The 19,312-nt window shown below is 37.1% G+C and overlaps 1 protein-coding gene across 10 annotated transcripts in view; it reads right to left on the minus strand.

Annotated features, from left to right (window-relative positions):
* Positions 1-19,312, minus strand: part of EYA1 (EYA transcriptional coactivator and phosphatase 1) — a 339,983-nt gene that overhangs the window by 48,082 nt on the left and 272,589 nt on the right. For all 10 annotated transcript variants that reach the window (XM_032296318.1, XM_032296321.1, XM_032296319.1 and 7 more), the window contains one exon: positions 17,514-17,597. In XM_032296318.1, the coding sequence (XP_032152209.1) occupies positions 17,514-17,597 (84 nt within the window). The remainder of the gene's footprint in view (positions 1-17,513; positions 17,598-19,312) is intronic.

The raw sequence follows: 19,312 nt of genomic DNA on the forward strand, positions 1-19,312 counted from the left end.
TCGAATCTGGAAATCTCATTTTATCTACATAATATAGTATTAAACATTAAACATTTTCACTAGGAAATGCTATTTACCTGATTAAAGAAGAGCCCATTCTTAGAATAGCTGCATAGAAAGCCTTACTTTTTAATTTAATGAAGTGTATAATATTAGCATAAGGTCAATATAACATTTATTTTGTAAACTTCGTAGTGGTATGTATTACACCCTTTTGCAAAATATGTGCTTATGTGCCCTGAAATTTACTTCTCTAGTAAAAATTGAACAAAACAGTGAAGAGGCTTAAAAGGAAATAAATACACTCAACTGTGTTATTTTTCTTGTTTAATAAATTGTACAGTTACTCTAGTTCTTATGTACCAGAAATTCTTCTAGTAGAAACCTTCTAAAGTTGTTCTTCTACCAAACAAAACTCAATATACAACATCTAACCCCACACCTACACACAGGAATGAAATCTAACCCTGTTCCTACATTATTTGGATATGATATTAAATTGCAAATGTGTACTTAAAGTCACGAAGTAAAGGAGCTTGTTGCCCTCTTTGGCTACCCATGGCTGTTTTCGGCATATCAAAGACAAATTATTCTACTAATTGAAAGTAACATTAAGTAGAAAAAGTAAATAACGATGAAATTGGCTGAGTGTCTGTAGAACCAAAACTAAAACAATTGTTTTGCCTTCATCCCCTGTCAAGTGGTCTTTAATTATCCCATTGCCTCAAGATTTTTTGTCTTGTTTCTGCAACACAGAACTGCTCACAGAGACTAAAATTATCATCATCATATACCCAAATCACCAGCCTCAACTCTGGTCCATTGTCATTCTTTGAACTGTTTATTGGTTTTTTTTTTTTAGCCTAATCACAGCTATCACACTAGATCTTCATATGATTAAAATGTTAAAAGGGAAAAAAATACTGGACAAAAGCAGTGCACAGAAATACTGAAATGTTATCAAATACAGTCTCTAGAGAGATTAATGTCTGTCAGCTTTGAATTCAAATGTTGAAAATCTGTAATTGGGGTTGAAGTAAATAAAAGAAAGGGATATTTATAAATGCACATGGGTACTAGATCATCAGGGGACTAGGATATTGCTTCATAGATGAGCTAGGGCATGTGATAAACTTCAAGTGTCATTAAAAATGCACTTTTTAGTAGGCACAATACATATACCACTTCAGAAATTTGAATTTACCAAGATTCTCACGCATACCAGATGAAGGCCTTGTTGCTTTTGCAGGGCTAAGTTATTTGCTTCCAACAATACCTTCATCTGGCGTATGTGAGAATCTCGGTAAATTCCGATTTCTGAAGTGCTATATATATTGTGCCTACTAAAAAGTAAAGGTATTTCTTTACAACAATGCAAAATGAACTAACATGCTCAATCTCTGCAGCACTGCCTTTAAGTAGTCATACATTCAAACTAGACTTTCACTGTAGTTATTATGGCAAGGCACTTTCGATAGAATTTTCATACAATTCCTCATACCAATTATTTTTGAGGTGGCCATTTTTTTTTTTGAGACAGAATCTCCTTCTATCACCCAGGCAGGAGTACGGTGGTGTGATCTTAGCTCACTACAAAGTCTGCCTTCCAGGTTCAAGCAATTCTCTACCTCAGCCTCCCAGGTAGCTGGGATTACAGGCATCTGCCACCATGCCCAGCTAGTTTTGTATTTTTTTTTAGTAGCGACAGGGTTTCACCATCTTGTCCAAGCTGGTCTTTAACTCCTTACTTCAAGATTCACCCGCCTCGGCCTCCCAAAGTGCTGGGATTACAGGCGTGAGCCACTGTTCCGGGCCTAGGTGAGCATATTTTTAAGAGCTTCATCATCAGTAAAGTTAATTTGGCTGGAAGTTAAACTAGAGGATGCAACATGACCACTCATGCAACATGACCACTTTCAGAAGGGGCCATCACCAGTTCTTCTAAAAGATGTCAACCAAGACATCTTTCAGATGGTATAGAGATGGTTCTTATCACCAGGAAAGATGACTCAACTCTAGGAAGATGGCAAAAGGTGTCCTATACTCTGAAGATCTAGGAACTAAGGGGAAGGTAGTGTCATTCAAATGGGATCTCAGCAATGCACCGGTTCAACTGAAACCTAGAAGTCTTCTTCAAAAAAATCAATTAGTTGCATAGCCATATCATCGGATTACTTTAAGTTAGTCACATATACCTTTCTGCTTATACCATTTAATTATTAAATGGTGAGACTTTGTGAACACAAGCTTAGCCCAAACCCAATCAATTAACAAATGACTGGCAGGAATAGGTCTTGCCAAAATCTTGACCCTGACCAAATTTATCAACAACTCTTATGCCGGAAATACATGGTTATAAACAAGAATTACTGAAGTACAGTCCAAATTTAGTGCCTTCAATGCAAAGTCCCTGAAAATTTTCAGTGATCATAAAATGATATTATACTCTAGCATTTCAGGAATGACATAATATTTTAGAAGGTTTTTGTTTTTGGTTGAGTCATAGGATAAATTTATGAAAGCACTTTAAGAATATCAAATTAATATAAAATATCAGCTACCATAATAATAAAGAGAAGTAGAGTATTCTAGTATCTGTTGTGGAGTATCTGTATCAAGCATCTGGTATTCTGTCCAGTCAGACTGAAGTGCATGTGATTTGGACTGTGCCCACTTCAGGAAGAAGATGAAGAGTTTAAAATTTGGGGGGATTATTTAAAAAATAAAAAAGGATCCTTCTCCAATAAATAGAAACTTTGGTTGTATCATTAAACTGATTAGGGGAAAGGTAGTCGATTCCTTGGCTCTTTGATGTGAGTATAGCATTATTTCTGTAATGTGAATAGTTGATTACTTCTCAGTCAAGATTAGCATGTTAGATTGTATATAAATCTCTGATAAATATTTATTCTTACACTAAGACTTACAAAGAAACTACCTGTAGAGCAAATATGTAAGGCTAGACTTAAGCCTCAAGTAGAATAGCCACCAAGCATACCTATAGACTAATCATGTTAGTTTACTGATGGCATCAGCTAGTTCTCTGACTTTAAACTATGGCTAGTAAATTGAACTTCACCACACTATTGAAAAGATAACAAAGGAATGTGGCACCTGCCGCTGGGTGACTCAGCATGAGGCACTCAGGACACCTATTCGTCCACTAAAGGTAACCAGGAAGCCTTAATCAAAAATCTGCAATAATATTGTAGAGCTACTAAAGAAGAGGAGATACTTGAGAAAATATCAAAATTCAGCAAGTGGTTTAGTTTCATCTCAAAACTTTGCCTCAATAAAAATAGCTCTGAGCTAATTATTTGCAACAGGAACTGTCAGTCTTTTTTTTTTTTTCTGACAGCAAGTCTGCATATATTTGATTCAGCTCAATTAAGGATCTTATCGTTTATAAAACTCCCAAACTCTTGAGTTTTCTTCTTCTTAGTCAACTTCCTTAGAGCTAAGAAGAAAGAATATACAGCATAATAAAAACTGTAATGGACTGCTGAAGGAGCTTCTCCAACTGGAATACTGAAGTTTTAAAAACAACAACTAGACGCTCAAGTGCTCAAGAGGAATATACCCTATCTATGAAGTCTTGACCAAAAAAAAAAAAAAAAAAAAAAAAAGGAAGCTGAATCTAAGCAAGCTCCTAGATCTAGCTATCGGATTGTAGGAAATACAGAGGACAAAGAAACATGTTTTATAATATAATACAGTTGCTGTCAAAAAAAAAAAAAAACCCAGACTCCCAGGAACTCTATAGGACAGACAGTCTGGTTACTTAAACAGAACTACACAAGGTTTAACAAAAGGGGATTGAGTGAGACTCTATAAATTATGAGACACTTAGGAGACATATGATAAACAGTAAAGTAAATAAACAAAACCACTAGAGAAAAACAGTTTATATACTAGAAAGAAAAGGAAACTACCCAATAAAATAAAGCTCATATATAAAAAGTCCACAGCCACCACCATACGCTTGGTAAATGTCTGAAAGTTTTCCTCTAAGATCATGAACAAGACAACGAGGCTGCTGTTGCCACTTCTATGTAACAGAACGTAGAAGTTCTAGCCAGAAGTGTTCGGCAAGATTAACAAATAAAAGGCATCAAAGTTGTAAAACAAAAAGTAAAATGACCTCTGTTTACAATGACATAATTTCATATGCCCCAAAGATAACACACACACACACACACACACACACACACACACACACACACACACACACAGAGTCCATTTGAACTAATGAATACATTCAGTACCGTTGCAGGATACAAAACAACACACAAAACTCAGCTGCATTTCTGTATACTAACAACCACCAAGCCAGGAAATAACTTCAGAAAATTATTCCATTTACAATAGCAGAAACAAAAGGAATAACATACTTAGTAACAAACACTTAAAATGGTTAAGAAGGCAAAGTTTGTCATGTGTATATCACAATTAAAAATAAAAATTAAAAAAAATTAAATATAACTATTGGTTAAACATTTAATGATATTACAAAGTTATTTTTAATTTCACTAGATGGCTAAGGTGATGAATACCATTTATTATTTCTAAACAATTCTTTTAATGAATTCCTAAATACATACTCAAATATAGACAAGTTAAATAATATGATACCTGAGATTTGTTTTGAAAAATCATCCTTGCACAGAAGCAGGAAGCAGAGGGGTATATAAAGATACAGACAAAACAAGATTGGCTAGGACTTGATATTTGTTAAAGCCGGAGTGGTAGTTACATTGGGTTTCATTCTATACACTATTCCATCTACTTTTCTATGTTTGCAAGTTTCTATAATGAAAAGTATTATATATATATATATATATATTTTCACTAAGACAAGATTGGCTGTTTTTGGTGGTGGAACTATGGATTAACAATATTTATCCTGAAAATTTAAAACACATGCAAGTCATATTTTTAAAATGCCAAAAACATTTTAAAAGTCATAATGCAAAAGACAGGCAAAGTTCCTCAGCATATCACCTTTTATTGAAAAGAAGGTGCTAGGGCCTACTTGGGTAATCCGTACCCAGATATAAGTGAGAATTTGGAAAACACACAAGAATGTATGTCAGATGTTCCTTGGCCTCTATTCACTCTACTCATTTTTAGCATATGGGATGTTCTTTTCTAGGAACCCAGAGGAACTCCTACATTTTTGAAGCCACAAGATCATCTCATACATTTAGGAATAGTGGTATTGAATTGCAATGCTGATCAGCTGCAAAGGAGAAATCCCAATGTAATTTAAGAAGAGCAGTAACCCTAGAAACATTTCATTTAAGGCCTCTGGCATTTATTTTTTGGTTGTACGGCTCCTGTGGATCCTGATTTTTTTTTCCTTTGTGATTCACAATGCTAGTGTTATCATCTGACATCCTATTATTGGCTATTTCTTACTAGTTAAATGATGTAGCTACTAGGCAATACCTGTCATGAATAATACAGGGAGACTTGTTACCTTCTTAGCATTGTTATTTCTTTGGAGATTCTACAGTTTTACCCTCAGGATTTAGAGTGGCATTAGTTTAGAATAGTTTTACCCTAATGACAGACTATTGCTGAAGATTCATTCATCTCCTACCAAAAGCCTCCTCTATTAGTTTATAAGCTCCCTGAAGGCAGAAATTTTGGCTAGGCACCTACTACATTACTGTGTATGTATTCTATAAATCATAAAAGAATGACTTTCTGAATGACTCATTAGTGTCAGGTCAGGAAACAAACGGTGACTCAGGCAGGAGAGGCGGGTGCAGCCAGGAACGTGTTCTGGGTACTGGAGTCCATGTAACCCTGAAGGTTTTGTGTGTGCAACTTGAGAAGAGTGCCATTTGGTGGTACAATTTTCTGAATTACTTCATGGATGTTTCTAATGACAATTTATCCACAGCGAAACTCATCTCTGCTGGAAGGCTAAGGTTCCGTGTACCAGCTGATACTTCTATTCTCACAAATTTTTTTGATGGAGTCTTATACTTTGGGTAGTCCTAACATGGAGACCACATGGTATTAGCAGGGGATCTTACCTACTACAGAGACCACCAGGAATTTTTCCAGGTCCCCAGGAAGGAGGGGCAGGGGGTACATTCTCACATGGCATTTTGCTTTATTCTAGTGACTAGGTTAAAGTTTATTTTGTTGCCCATTTATGGGGAGAACTATGATAGTTACATTTGTACTGCTAATTCTAGTACTTGTACATGATATGTGATCTGACTATCTGGCAAATAAGCACTGTGAAAACTGTTTTGAAGGGTGTATGTGTTTACTCTCAAGTCTCTTGACCTCATTGGAGAGTTAAATGTTTTACGTTGTAGCCATGTTCATGAAGGTAGCTTACAGGCATTGAGGAAGGGAGAAGAGGTAAAATCTAATCTGATCGACTGGACAGCCGAAGCTAATTGTGTCACAAAGTTGTTTAGTGACCCTATTCAGAGTGCTTGAGGAAAGGATTGGAATGTGGATTTTACAGTGCTTTTTAAAGAAAAATGTAAAGCAGCCAGACACTATTTTACTGATCGTGTTGTGTAAGCACACATCATTTTTCCTATAAATTCAGCAGCTTTCTCCCTATAACAACATACCTTTTATACCCTGAACTCTGTGTATGGCCAACCAAGCCATAGCCTCATCACATCCTCTTGGTACCACTGAGGTCTTTCCACAGTAAATCCTCCCTCTCCCAGAGAGTAGACTAGAGATGCCCACCTACCACGGTTCATGTCTCCTTATTACACAGATGCTAAAGAGCCCCCTAAAAGTCACCCGTGAACACACTGGAATCTGTCCTAACTTCTCTTGCTGTTATTTACCAGTTCAGTGAGTTCCCATTCCTGGAGCTCTCTTCTGGCCCTGCACTATTTAAGCACAGTATTCTGGCAAAATGCATAAAAGAAACACATAACACTCATAAAAGTCCCACAGTTCAGCCTGCTGGAGAATGGCAGAGTTATACACTGAACAAAAATGATCAGAAAGAGCCAAGAAAAAAATGAACACTTCTCCCTTCCTGGCTTCAAATGACAACGTGGTCTATTTTTAGTGGCGACTGCCAACCCCCCACAGAATTGAGACTGCTTCAGAAATGATCTTCTTGACCCGTTTTTATTTTCTTTCAGTTCAGAGAGTTCACGATCTTTTGAGACTCAAAACAGATAGAAAGTTGAAGGAAATCCTGTTGTTTACCTCTTTCGGGGCTTTTAGAATGGATCCAGAATATATTTCTGAGTATAAAAACAAAATATCTCTTCCCCTTTCTCAAGAAACCTTAAATGTAACCTTTTTCTAACTATGAAAGTATCTCTACCTTTTAAGTAACTACGTTTTAAAAGATACTTCCCCAGATTTTTAGTGTTGATTTACTAATGCCACAAGTGACAAATATTACATTAGATCTTTTGTCATCTAACAAGAATAAGTCACCTTAGTTTTATTACAAGAACCACATAAGTTACCAAAATGTTAACGAGGAAGTGGGTTCTCTTTATTGCTAGATACACCAGTAAGGCACACACAAAAATTGTTCCTATTTTTAATGTGGCTCTAGTTTTTATTTACACACCCTTGCACATTTAGCTTTGTTATTTTCTTTGGCAATGCTATTTTTCTAAATTGAAAAGCAAAAATTTAACAGTAAAACAAAGCAAGCAAACAGATAATATAAACTGTCTAATTTAAATGCTTTAAGTCGACCTTTAAAACCTATTTTAATGGCTAAGTCACTGTTCCAATTTTAAGTAGCTTTAGCATTGACTTGGTTTCTACAAAGTACTTATGGTATTCTTGCTAAAAACAAAAAGAAAAGGGAATTATTTTGTCTTTTAATCATGTTATTATTTTCAATTTGTAAGTACATTAAATACATGCTGTATGTGTTTTGTATCTCCCCGTCTGAATATGTACCAACTTACATTCATGAGCTCATACTCTACACAAACTCCTAGCAATTGCTATTCTACTTTGAATCACAAAGAATATAGTATCCTTTAAAAAGTGCTATTTAAATAATCTTCAGCTAAAAGTTACCAGAAGACAGTGCAACTATTTCAGAAAGTATGACTAGTTCCTCAGGATATGCTACCTACAGTTTGAATTTGTGGAATAAAAGAAAACAAGGTTCCTAAACTCTCTGTGTATTAATCCTACATGGGCAGCTAAGCCTCCCTGGCAAGCAATTACTGGGCATTGTGGTGGCCCAGTGAGGTGTATTGCTAACAATGTGAGCAGGTTTATGAGATTTGTTGCTCCATGTGAAAATCTTGTTAAGTATGCTCAAATCAAGGACGAATCTTTGGGCAGTGTCAATCAAATGAAAGAAAAATACCCATTCAGGGCCCCTTAAACAATTTCTTACTTAGAATGCTAATATTACAGCCACAAACAGGACCTGAAAGTCATTTAAAAATTCTCCCTATCCCACATCTTTTGTTTTGGGTACAAGTAAGCTGAAAAACAGGAATAGGCACTCTGAGTAAGAGTGGTTTATTTTTAAGACCCCATGCTGGCTGCTCAGAGGGAAAGGATTAAGGTTAAGCTTTGCAAATTAGCTTCCTATCTTGAAAGAAAAAAATACACTGAAACATTGTTTTTTTAAAAAATAAAACAACAACACATAAACACATAACCAAAAGTGTTATCCAAATGAGCTGTACAACTTGTGAGACACAAAGCTTCCATTATTGTGTTTTCTCCTCTCTAAAGGGAGCAATATCATCAATAAAATATTAACTTTTTTCAATCTTGAAGGCCCTATCACTGGCAGCTGATACGAAATATCAAGTTTTAGGAGTTGGATGTGATTTTGATGCCCATTAAGAAATAAAATGGATTACCAAGAGAGATTGTATACACATAAAAAAATAAATCATGGTTCAACTACTGCCTGAATGATCTGGAAAAACAAAAACAAAAAAACAAAACCCCTCAAACTTGTGGTGGGGCCAATCAGGTCATCTTTGCTGATTAGATACGTGACACTTGACTGTGTTAATTTTCTCCTTACTTAAGAGATTCCCTTTCAACACCATGAAAATAATACCCAAGTAGAGAATAAAAGAAGGAACTTCATCATTCCAAAGATTAATTTTGACTGCGGAGAAAACCCAATGAATCCCAAACAAGAGCCAACTGCCAAGAAGTGGTACAAAGAGGGAGGAAGAAGAATAAAGCCAGCGTGTACCGGACCAAATTGGCTTCAACACCAAGGGGCCCATGTGGTGCCAAGGGAAAGGCTAAACAGCCAAATCCAGTCAAAAGACCTATCAGGATTTCATTTGTAACCACTCTCCTACCTCCCTCCTTTCTAGTGTTCCAGCCACTTTTAAGGCTTTTATGATTTTCTCCCAGAGGACTGCACAATAATTCTCTTTGCTATTAAATTGGTCTTCCAAATGTACGCTCCCGGCATGTCCCTCCACTGCTATCATGTCCTTCCACCATGTCCCGCTCTCATTCATGGCATCCCCGTGCCCACAGAACAAAATCCTGGCACTCAGTGCTCTCTCTAAGCCTGACCAATTAGAAGACTGGTGTTGCCAGTTGATGGGTATGCTTTTTGGACAAATAATTTAATTTTTCTGAGCCACATTTTTCTTATTGGCAAAAAGCAGGAGCTCATTGGGTAAGTGTGAGGTAGCAGTGGAAACCAGTAAAGCTGAATAAAGGTGTAGTCTTTTTATTACTAATTCAACACATTTTCTGCTACTCTTCTTCTCCAAGTCTAATCCCTTAAATATACTTTACCACTTTCTACCCTTCTGATTTCTGCCAGTTGTAGTTCTCTGTTTCCCACTCCCTCTCTGCTACCCGGAACAACAAAGTCTGCACAATTTCCTGCTCCCTCCCCTGAACCCCCAAAGTAAGCAATAAATGATAGCTCTTGCCCATGGAGTACTACAGAGCATTTTCTAGGTGGTTCATGTTGCTCCCCTAACAGTCCTGTGATTGCTCCCATTTTATAGGTGCTTTTCCCAAGGCTACAGAGCAAGGAAGGTCCAAAGTGGGAGGTGGCAGGCCAGTACAGTGGTGAAGGAGCTGTGATGATTCCTGTTCATTCACTGCATTCCCTTTTATATTCATGAACAAGAACAATAAGGATGTGTTCAATTAAACAGCAAGAACGTACATGTCAGCTGTATATTTCTGGTAGTGAAGGGCCTGACTATTAAAGGAAAAGAGAGAAACCTTCAAGATATGGTCACAGAAGAGAGATGAAGGATGCCTGTTCAGCTGACATTTGAAAAAATGTATTTCGGTTTGTTTTGAGAGTTTAGATTCTATGCCATTCTGCAGCATCCAGAGGTTATATTCGGACACATACATTATTTCATCCTTTTGATCTAACTTGGCATTGATATACAAGGAAGAAAATAAATCGGGGGTCTGTCCTTTGGGATTAGAGTGGACATCATCACTCCAGAGCCACCACTCACACAGCCTGGGGCTTGGCTCTGTCAGGGTGGCTAGAGCTGCAAGGTGGTTGAAGGTGTGCTTTGGGTTTCACTCATTGGTCAAATAGTTGAAAACTGGGGGGGTCAGTGCTACCTGTTCACTAACACCCATTCTCTGTTTCCTCCCGGGCACACAGCAAGGCCACATCGCCCAGCCTTCCGTGCACTGGACCATGTGACTGAGGTCAATATTACAGATGGAGGTGTGTGCCTGTCTCAGCTTGGATTACAAAGCCTCCCATTCACACCTCCCTTGCCTCCTCCCCTCCCCCAAAATGAAAGCTAATGCTAATGATCCCAGAAGCTTCGAAAGCTGCATGATGAAAATGACACTACCATTATCTGTACCACCAAAGTATGCCCAAACCAAGCAAGCTGGAATATGTCCACTCTAGATCACTAAACAATAGACAGATTTCTATTGTGTTTGTGCCATTATAGTTTAGACCTGTTTGTAATAGTCATTTCACCTACCCTAACAAATTCTGTGTTTCCTTTGGGCCCAAGGTGCATAAATGCACTGCCTACATTGAGTTCACAGTCTAGTCACAGTGTTGCTGTCATTGAATTGTCCTGGAAGGCAGGAGAAAAATGAACCAATACAAAACTCGGAGCACCATCTAGAACAGAAGCAGACAGCCTTTCTCTCTAGAGAGACAGGGAGTATTTCCAGCTTTGCAGGCCATATCATCTTTGACACATATTTTTCCTTGTGTTTTTATTTTTTTATTACAATTTAAAAACTTAAACAACATTCTTAAAGGCCCTACAGAAGCACACCATAAACCATATTTGACCTATGGGGTATGGTCCGTCAATCCTTGGTCTAGAGTTTTAAAAACCAGGATAAAAATATTTCATAAGACACGAACATTATATAAAATTCAAATTTAGGAGCATTAAATCAAGATTCATTGGGACACAGCCACATTTATTCATTTATATACTGTCTATGGTTGCTTTTTTACTACTAGGGCAGAACTGTGTACTTATGGCAAGCATATGGCCCACAAAGCCTAAATATTTACTACCTGATGCCTTACAGAAAGTGTTCTGCCAGGTGCGGTGGCTCACGCTTGTAATCCCAGCACTTTGGGAGGCCGAGGCGGGTGGATCACGAGGTCAAGAGATCGAGACCATCCTGGTCAACACGGTGAAACCCCGTCTCTACTAAAAATACAAAAAATTAGCTGGGCATGGTGGCACGTGCCTATAATCCCAGCTACTCAGGAGGCTGAGGCAGGAGAATTGCCTGAACCCAGGAGGCGGAGGTTGCGGTGAGCCGAGATCACGCCATTGCACTCCAGCCTGGGTAACAAGAGTGAAACTCTGTCTCAAAAAAAAAAAGAAAGTGTTTGCCAATCCTTGGTCTGGAGGTTCCAAAAGGGAGATCATCCTGATTAAGTAACCAGATTTCCGGCAACTAAGTGAGGACACTGGTGTCCTGCTGCTCTGGTGCCATGCTAAGAGTTCAACTTCTTCATCAATCACCATGGAAGAAAATCCTCCATCAAAAGAGCTTGGAGTTCAGTGTTGTTCCCTAAAGAAACAACAATCTCTACTGGTGAACTGAACTGTTCTGATGAAATGAGCAACATAAACTGCTTTCAGTTTTTCTTTCCTCAAGGTACTGAATGCTCACAGCAGCACACCCACAAGGGAGGCTGTTTAACTAAACTCACTATGACAAGTGAGATCCTCTTAGAAGCCTAGAGAGTTACAAAACAAATACTCAAGAGAGCAAATAAAAGTTCAATAGGTGGCACATGCTTTTCTTACTATCAGTTGTTGCCATTAATAAGATGCTGTGCATGGCCTTTTACATTCATGAGCAATTTAATTCTTTTTTTTTCTTTTTTGAGACAGGATCTTGCTCTGTCACCCAGACTGGAATGCAGTAGCACAATCACAGTTCACTGCAGCCTTGACCTCCAGGGCTCAAGTGACCCTCCCACTACAGCTCTCCCAAGTAGCTGGGACTACAGGCACGTGCCACCACACCCAGCTAACTTTTGTATTTTTTTGTAGAGACAGAGGTTCACCATGTTGCCCAGGCTTGTCTTGAACTCCTGAGCTCAAGTGATGTACCTGCAACAGGGCCAGCTTCCATCTCTACAAAGTGCTGGGATTACAGGCACGAACCACCATGCCGGGCCAAATTCATGATACAATTTAATTTTTAAAACAATTCTGCAAGTCAAGTAACTGCTTTATGAATAAGAAAATTGAGGCTCAGCTTTGCATTGATAATACATGATCATAATACTGCATATTTGTGATACAGAGGTTGAGCCTTGTGATATATTATGTGCTAAGGGGCTTAGACTTCATTTTGTAGATGAAAAGAAGCCACTGAAAAATGGGGACTGGTTATATTAAAGGGACTTTTAAAGCAGATGCATATTTATATCCCAACTTTCCAACATGCTGTGTTCCATTACGGGTAGGGAGATTTTTATTCTCTGTAAAATGTATAGAGTCATATTTAACTGACTGAAGAAGAATTAAATGAAAATAAATGGTGGTATAACATTCTTGAAATATTTAAAAAAAAAAAAAGAAAATTGAGGCTCAGTAAGAATAAATAATTTGTGTAAGTTCAAAGAGCTGAAAAATCAGAGCTTGGATTTGAGTCTGGATCTACTTGAATTCAAATCTGATTATCTTTCTATCATACCATAAGGCACAGCATATACTTGTATTTCATAAATTTGAGGACACTGCCACCATTTTACTCACAGGCCACTATGCAGGAATTCAAGTATTTGTTTATTGTTTTGACAGTCAAGTCTCACCTACATTCAAATATAACTGATATTTATTGAATATTTGTTTTATGTCAGACATGGTGCTAGGTACTTTTTATATTTGGTTTCTAACCTCTCCCAAGTCTCAATTTTCTCATCTATAAAATGGGCTTGATAATAGCACCTTTGGAATATTAATGTTGAATTAAATGAATGTTGGACATATATAAAATTCTTAATAGGGCCTATGATTAAACATGCTAAGCTTTACATTTTCTTAATGTTCACGTTTTGTTTTTTTGTTGAAAAGGAAAAGTGAATATTTACATTTTTAAGATCCATTCTAGCCCAGATCACTATGACACACAGGCATGGAACAATAATAAAAAGATAGTGTTGAAACAATCAAGTCACTGGGTGTAGATATCCTGGGTAATCCTCCCACAGGAGGGGATCATCCCTGAAACATCAGCACAATTTTGATTTGAAATTCAAGTTTTGGGTGTGTACTTCGATAATAATTGAATTACCTTCTTTATTATAAGGAGACCATCCAATGAAAAAATAACCCAAGACTAGTTTTTCTCAATGAAATTCAGGAATCTGTTGCTAGTTTGAAAGCAACTTTTAAAATGAAGTAAACCAAAACAGCTAGGACAGATACTATTTTAAACATCCTAATTTACATAGCACTCAGGCTCTTCAATTTCCTAACATGTTATTTGTTTTCCTTGGCTAAGGCTGTGCAGGACCCAGCACCCTCTTTTGTCCCCATCACCTTTGTTATAAAACAAGACTTTCTTATAACACCCAACATGCCTTCTTCCCACAGCTAGGATTACATGGAAGGTGGGACATTCTCAAACTTTTTTTTTTTTTTACACATTGCCGTAACATGCCCTAATTTTGCATTATATCAACTAGATCCTGTGTCCTTTTACTGAATGGCCTAATCATTGAGTTGCCTAAGCTACTGTGACTAAGCTACTTCTCAAGTATCTGGTTCCCTTAGAGACAGAACAGCGATCACATTGTCAGGCATTCATTCTTTATATGCATGCAGAGTAAGGTTCAACCACATGCTCCCTTTGACAATGCCCAGGAACACCACCAAATCTGTGCTCCTAAAAAGAAATCTTGTCACTTAACTCCTTTAAGACTTTTCTTCTTAGTGCTCTGGGGGAAACAAAAGGAATGCAAGACATTCTGATCAGCTTGGTTATTATTACTGTTTGGAAGACTCCACATTTTTACAAAGCTTGATGATCAGATTTGATAGAAATCATTAGATTTCTAATGATTTCTCATGAGGACATCATTAAGTAAACTTCCTTGCATGCTTCCAGCTACAATTCAACATCCTAAGCCGTATATCTTCAAAAGTCACCCTGCTAGGAAAACAGACCAGCAGGCAATGAGACAACAGGCTGACCGCAAGTATTCAGAACAAGGAAGGTGCTCAGAAAATGTTTAGGAAGAAATCAAGCTAAGAGACTATGAGGGGTTTCTAACCCCAATCTGCACTGTTGACTGAGAATCTGCTATCTCCATCACTGACTAGTCCCCCCAGGTCCCCTGGGCTCACCTTCCAGTGGTTTCCTTGCCTGGTCCAAGCAGTTGTCTAATAAGCATCTCAAGCTGGTCCAACACTGAACTTTTTCTTTTCCCTCCAAATTGAGCTCTTTCCTATTTCAGTAAATATCCGACTATTTTCTCAGTTGCCCAGGACAACAACCGGGAATCATCTTTCACTTCCCTGTCTTGTTTACTACCCACCACTCCAATCAATACATATCATTTCCAAATCCAGTTCTCTACCTGCAGTGTAATCCAGAGTCCAGTAAATTCTTTCCATCTCTACTGCTGGTGCATCAGATCACTGCTATAACTTCCTACCTGGACCCCCATTCTTCTTCCCCTACCATTAATTCTTCATACGTAGCTTAAATAATCTAAAAATGTAAATCAGATCTTCTAATCTCCTCCATTGTGGTCCCCTGATGACTTCCCATAGCACATGCAGTGAGATTAACCCTGTTGACTGTGTGCGGCTGGGCAGCCCTTTGGAGCCTGCCTTCAGCCCTGACCACATCTTGTTGACTCTCCAACAGTAAGCTTGGTCCCACTGGCCTCTGTCCTTCACACAGCAAAGCTTTTCTTGCTTCTGCACTTACTGTTTCTTCTGCTTAGAACACCCTTTCTCCTGATGACCACATGGTAACTTCAAGCCATTCAGACTTCAGACCCAAAGTTACACACAGGAAGATCTTCCTCAGAAGCCTGGCCTTCTGAAGTTCTCCCTCAGCCCCATAAACTTATCAATTAAGGATAAGATTATATTTAAGAAACTCAAATAGCCTGCACTTCGGAGAATATATAAATTTGACTTTTGGAAATTATATGAGATAAAACTTTTTAATCACGCTACCTAGATTGAGAAAACAAAACTAAACAAACTACTGTTTGATGAAGCCTCAAAGTTCTAATGACTGTTGACACATTAAAAAAATTAAACTCATGGTATTTGTAATACAATATTTAGGGAGTATTTGGTTTAGACATGAATTAGAAATTACATAAAGCCAGGGGTTTCTAGGTGAAGTGTAAATTCCACGTGTAAGCCAATAATTTACGGCCAAAGATTGAGAGGTCAGTAGGTCATGGGATGCCTAACTCCTAAACTCTTAGCTGGACTCTTTCACTGGCTAATAGAACACTCTTAGATAACTCTCGTCTGCATCAGTTTGACTCTTAGTGACAGCTTTTAAAAATTTGGGACTTTCTGAATGGTTTTCAAATGCTCATTTTCTAAGTGCCTTCTCTTTTCAACACTCTTGTGTGAGTTACAGACACCAGTGTTCTTCTCAGGAGACAGGATTTTATAGTGGCTCAGTTAAGAAGGTCTTCAAGGTTCTGCCTACTAAATACACGTTGATATTTCAGATATTAATCTTTAGTTTTTAAGTAGTAGTTTTTTTTCTAGAAATAGGGACAGGGATAGTATTGACAGAAGAAATAATACAAGAAAAAGCACAGCTAATATTTCTTGAATTCCTACTGTGTGCTAGTCATGCAGGAGAGACCATTTGGCTGATTGATTCTGTGGTTTTATATTTTATAATCTGCATTTTTGTTGTCTTCTCATAGAGAATTTGCCTAACGATATGATGAGATGTATTGTGTTTTACAGATATCTTATCTCAGAACAGAAATTAAAATGGTGGGGTATGATGGTTCCAGCCTGTTTTTGATTAGGTGTACCTTTAAGATGATGAAAAGGAAAGCTGGGCTGCAAGGCCAAATTCCCAAAACTGCATATCCACATCAGGCACTCAGTGTGTTATTTGTTGGAATAAATATTTGTTGAAAGAACGACTACCTGGTCAAATTGGTAATAACAGTATGCACATTTTAATGGTATTAATTCTAACACTTAATTGTGATCAACTGCTGGAGTCACTGAGACATAGTAAGTATTCAGTCTCTAATGCTCCAAAGTATTAACTTAAAAAAAAACTAAGACTTACAATATTATTTCTTTAAAGATTAAAATAAGAGCAATAAAATATTAGCAGGATAACTTGAGAAATTACCTATAGATACTTTAAATAACATTTTTGCCTGGGAAAGACTTATGAAATCATCAATATGCCAAAAAGAAATTCCAAAGTTTTGGGATACCCAAATGTACAACACTGAAACTGAAGTTCCACTCATGGAAGGTAGTCTATAATATTATTCTTTAATACCAACATAAGTACTGCACAACTCTAACATAGGTGAATTTTTCCTACTGCCTTTTGATCAATCCTACATACTATTAAAATAAATTTAACCCAAGTAGCCAAGAGACATATAGAGACATTCATAGCAGATGCTTTTAAGATAAAATACCAAAGGTGCTAATCACTGAGGACAACAGAAAGTGAAATACTTGTTTCACTTAATGTTAGGGAATAAAAAGAAAAAATAAAAAAGAGAACACAAGTATATTTCTGTGTCACTTATGTACTTTGATGTTTCAACCTATAATAACATTCAATCACTTTTATTCACTGGGGTCTGAATAAGCATGAATTTAATTGCATGAAGTGAATCTTATTGCCAAAGATCTAAAAATAATCTCTTTTATGGCTCATTTACATAGTTTTACCTTACATATATATTTGACTATGTAGCTATTTTCTGTTTATATTTTAAATTTGTTACTTAGAGTTAAATTACATTCATTTGGACAATAAACAAATTAGAGGTATATTTACTCCAAGGAATTTAAAAGCTGATGCCTGTTGGTACTCACCCTCCCATATCTGTTGGCGTAGGACCCAGTAAGCAAGGAGTGGAAAACAATGATTGTCTCATCCAAGTCCCAGATGAACACTCTCTACAAAGGAAGAACCAAATCAATGTGTCTTTGCCTTGACTGAGAAAGCTGTTATTCACTTAACTTCAACATGAAAAAGTCATCTTGAAATGGGAGACGAATGAAAAGTCTGAATTTACTATTCCTAAAAAAACACAACAGTTCCAAAGAGTACCTCCTAACTTTTCTCCAGATATAACTTCAGTGAGGTGCAAGAGGATAATTACATTTGTAATGTCAATATAAATATAGTAAAGAGATAATAATGTATGTCCTTTCTAATTCTGTAATAGAATTTCAGTCTCAGTTCTGAAAAAATTTTAAAAAATGAGCTAAAACTAGACTGTCTATAACTGCTGAGATGGAGATGGGCAATTGATCAAATATCATTTATCTTTTCCTTACCTCTGATATCTGCTCATTAAGAAGTACTAAAATAATGAATCTTATGTTTTACTCTTAGCAAACCAAGTATTAAAACTGCACACAAAGACTAAAACCTTGAAGAATCTATTCACCTTATATTACCTATTGAGCTGTTATCAAAAGGATGGGATATACATTGTTCTTGCCAGGTATTTTAAGTCTTCAGGGTATAGATATTTAACAACATATGCATGCACAGTTTAATGATATTAATGCTAACACTTAATTGTGATAAACTGCTGCAGTCACTGAGACATAATAAAAATTCAGTCTCGAATGCTCCAAATAACTTAGAAACAAAATTTAAGACTTACAACATTACTTCTTTTAAAGATTAACATAAGAGAAATAAAATATTAGCAGGATAACTTGAGAAATTACCTATAGCTACTTTAAATAACATTTTTGCCTGGGAAAACATTACTCGTGCTCTTAGAGATAGTCTTGAAGTATTTAAAATCAGATCTGAAGGAGTTCATTTCAAAAAGGTCCTTGGGACACCACAAAAGCCTCCCAAGCTTGTTTTACTTCTTCCCATTCCCACTCACACCAGTACATACTCATATACATTGATTCTTCTGGAAAATTTTCATCTTTTCAGCCAAAATAATCATGTTTTTCAACCAACGGATTTCACTCTGGCAAAAAGCAGAAACTTAACTGCAGTGGATTCAAGGCTATGAAATCTACCACTCTTTAAGTTCTTACTTAATCCTTCCTGCCTTTGAACTCCATCAAAACATGTCTCATTAGATGATTACTGTTTCAGTTTAGAGCATTTCAGGTTTTCCTTTCTCAATATATACAAGTATGTCTTTCATTTCAAAGTGAATTTTATGGCTGGGTGTGGTGGCTCATGCCTGTAATCCCAGCACTTCGGGAGGCTGAGGTGGGTGGATCACGAGGTCAAGAGATCGAGCCCATCCTGGCCAACATGGTAAAACCGAGGTCTATTAAAAATACAAAAATTAGACGGGCATGGTGGTGCATGCCTGTAGTCCCAGCTACTCAAAAGGCTGAGGCTGGAGAATTGCTTCAATTGGGGATGCAGAGGTTGCAGTGAGCCAAGATTGTGCCACTGCACTTTAGCCTGGGTGACAGAGTGAAACCCTCTCTCAAAAAAAACAAACAAAAGAACAACAACAAAGGTGGATACTAATTTTTAATTTTATTTTGTATTTTTTGTTGGATACTCAGTAGATGTATATAATTATGGAGTACATGAGATATTTTGATATAGGCATGCAATATGAAGTGAGCACATCACGGAGAATGAGGTATTTATCTCCTCAAGCATTTATCCTTTATGT

This window comes from Sapajus apella, unplaced genomic scaffold, assembly GCF_009761245.1.
Source record: "Sapajus apella isolate SASKATOON/1434 unplaced genomic scaffold, GSC_monkey_1.0 scaffold35, whole genome shotgun sequence".
Lineage (NCBI taxonomy): Eukaryota > Metazoa > Chordata > Mammalia > Primates > Cebidae > Sapajus > Sapajus apella.